Source organism: Mandrillus leucophaeus, unplaced genomic scaffold, assembly GCF_000951045.1.
Source record: "Mandrillus leucophaeus isolate KB7577 unplaced genomic scaffold, Mleu.le_1.0 Scaffold204, whole genome shotgun sequence".
NCBI classification, from domain to species: domain Eukaryota; kingdom Metazoa; phylum Chordata; class Mammalia; order Primates; family Cercopithecidae; genus Mandrillus; species Mandrillus leucophaeus.
In genome coordinates, this window is record NW_012102077.1 from 3,313,424 (window position 1) to 3,314,854 (window position 1,431).

The 1,431-nt window shown below is 51.0% G+C and overlaps 1 protein-coding gene across 1 annotated transcript in view; it reads left to right on the forward strand.

The window, feature by feature from the left end:
- The first annotated feature begins 545 nt into the window (after positions 1-545).
- LPL (lipoprotein lipase) overlaps positions 546-1,431 on the forward strand; it is a 29,516-nt gene continuing 28,630 nt past the window's right edge. The window contains exons 1-2 of the mRNA XM_011979622.1: positions 546-626; positions 958-1,198. Of these exons, the coding sequence (XP_011835012.1) occupies positions 1,111-1,198 (88 nt within the window). The 5' untranslated portion in view covers positions 546-626; positions 958-1,110. The remainder of the gene's footprint in view (positions 627-957; positions 1,199-1,431) is intronic.

Below are 1,431 nucleotides of genomic sequence, written 5' to 3' on the forward strand. Positions count from 1 at the left end.
CCCATTTAAAGTGCACAATTCTAATGCTTTTAGTATATTTACAGAGCTGTGCATCAGCACCATAACGTAATCTAGAACATTGTCATCAACTCCCCCAAAATCTCTCTATTCTTCCCCTCCCCTATTAATTACCCAGCCCCAGGCAACCACTGATCTACTTTTGGTCTCTATAGATTTGTCTATTTGTGGACACTTTAAATGGAATCATACAATATGTGTCATTTGTGACTATCTTCTTTCACTTATAACTCAATACGGCTTTAGATTATTTGACCTCGATGTTCTGCCTCTGAACACAAAATATTATCCTTGCATTCCTTGATGAGTTTGAGGATTGAGAATAATTTGCATGAGGCAAAAATTAGAAACTAGTTAGAGCAAGTAGGTTTTTCTCCATCACATAAGCTGATCCATCTTGCCAATGTTAAAACACCAGATTGTACGAGCACAAGCTGGGACGCAATGTGTGTCCCTGTATCCCTACATTGACTTTGCGGGGGTGGGGGTGGGTGCCGGGTGAGGGAGGGAGGACTGCAAGTGACAAACAGGATTCATCAAAAGAGAGGTGTATTAAAGTGCCGGCCAAATGTAATTTAACAGCTAAACTTTCCCTCCTTGGAAAACAGGTGATTGTTGAGTATTTAACGTGAATCGATATAAACCTGTGTTTGGTGCTTAGACAGGGGGCCCCGGGGAGAGTGGAAACCCTTAGGCTAAGCGAACAGGAGCCTAACAAAGCAAATTTTTCCGTCTGCCCTTTCCTCCTCTTCTCGTTGGCAGGGTTGATCCTCATTACTGGTTTGCTCAAACGTTCAGAAGTGAATTTAGGGCCCTCCCCCCAACTTATGATTTTATAGCCAATAGGTGATGAGGTTTATTTGCATATTTCCAGTCACATAAGCAGCCGTGGCGTGAAAACAGTGTCAGACTCGATTCCCTCTCTTCCTCCTCCTCAAGGGAAAGCTGTCCACTTCTAGCTGCCCTGCCCTCCCCTTTAAAGGGCGACTTGCCCAGCGCCGGACCGCGGCTCCAGCCCTCTCCCGCCCCCGGCTCAGCCGGCTCATCAGTCCGTCCGCGCCTTGCAGCTCCTCCAGAGGGACGCGCCCCGAGATGGAGAGCAAAGCCCTGCTCCTGCTGGCCCTGGCCGTGTGGCTCCAGAGTCTGACCGCCTCCCGCGGAGGGGTGGCCGCCGCCGACCGTAAGTTTTGCACGCAGACTCCCCTCCAACTGCAAACCCGGCGGGTGGCCACTTGCCATCCGAACTGAGGATGGGAAAAAGGAAGTTGGAAGGGGCTGTGATGCGCCCGGGGACTCTCCCAGTCTGGGCACTAGCCCGAAAGGGTCCCTGCAGTGGGATCCAGGAGGGGCCGGGAGGGAATCTCCTCCCGATGGTGAAGCGGCGGCGCCCGGTTCCCGCTTTTTCTCTCTCCC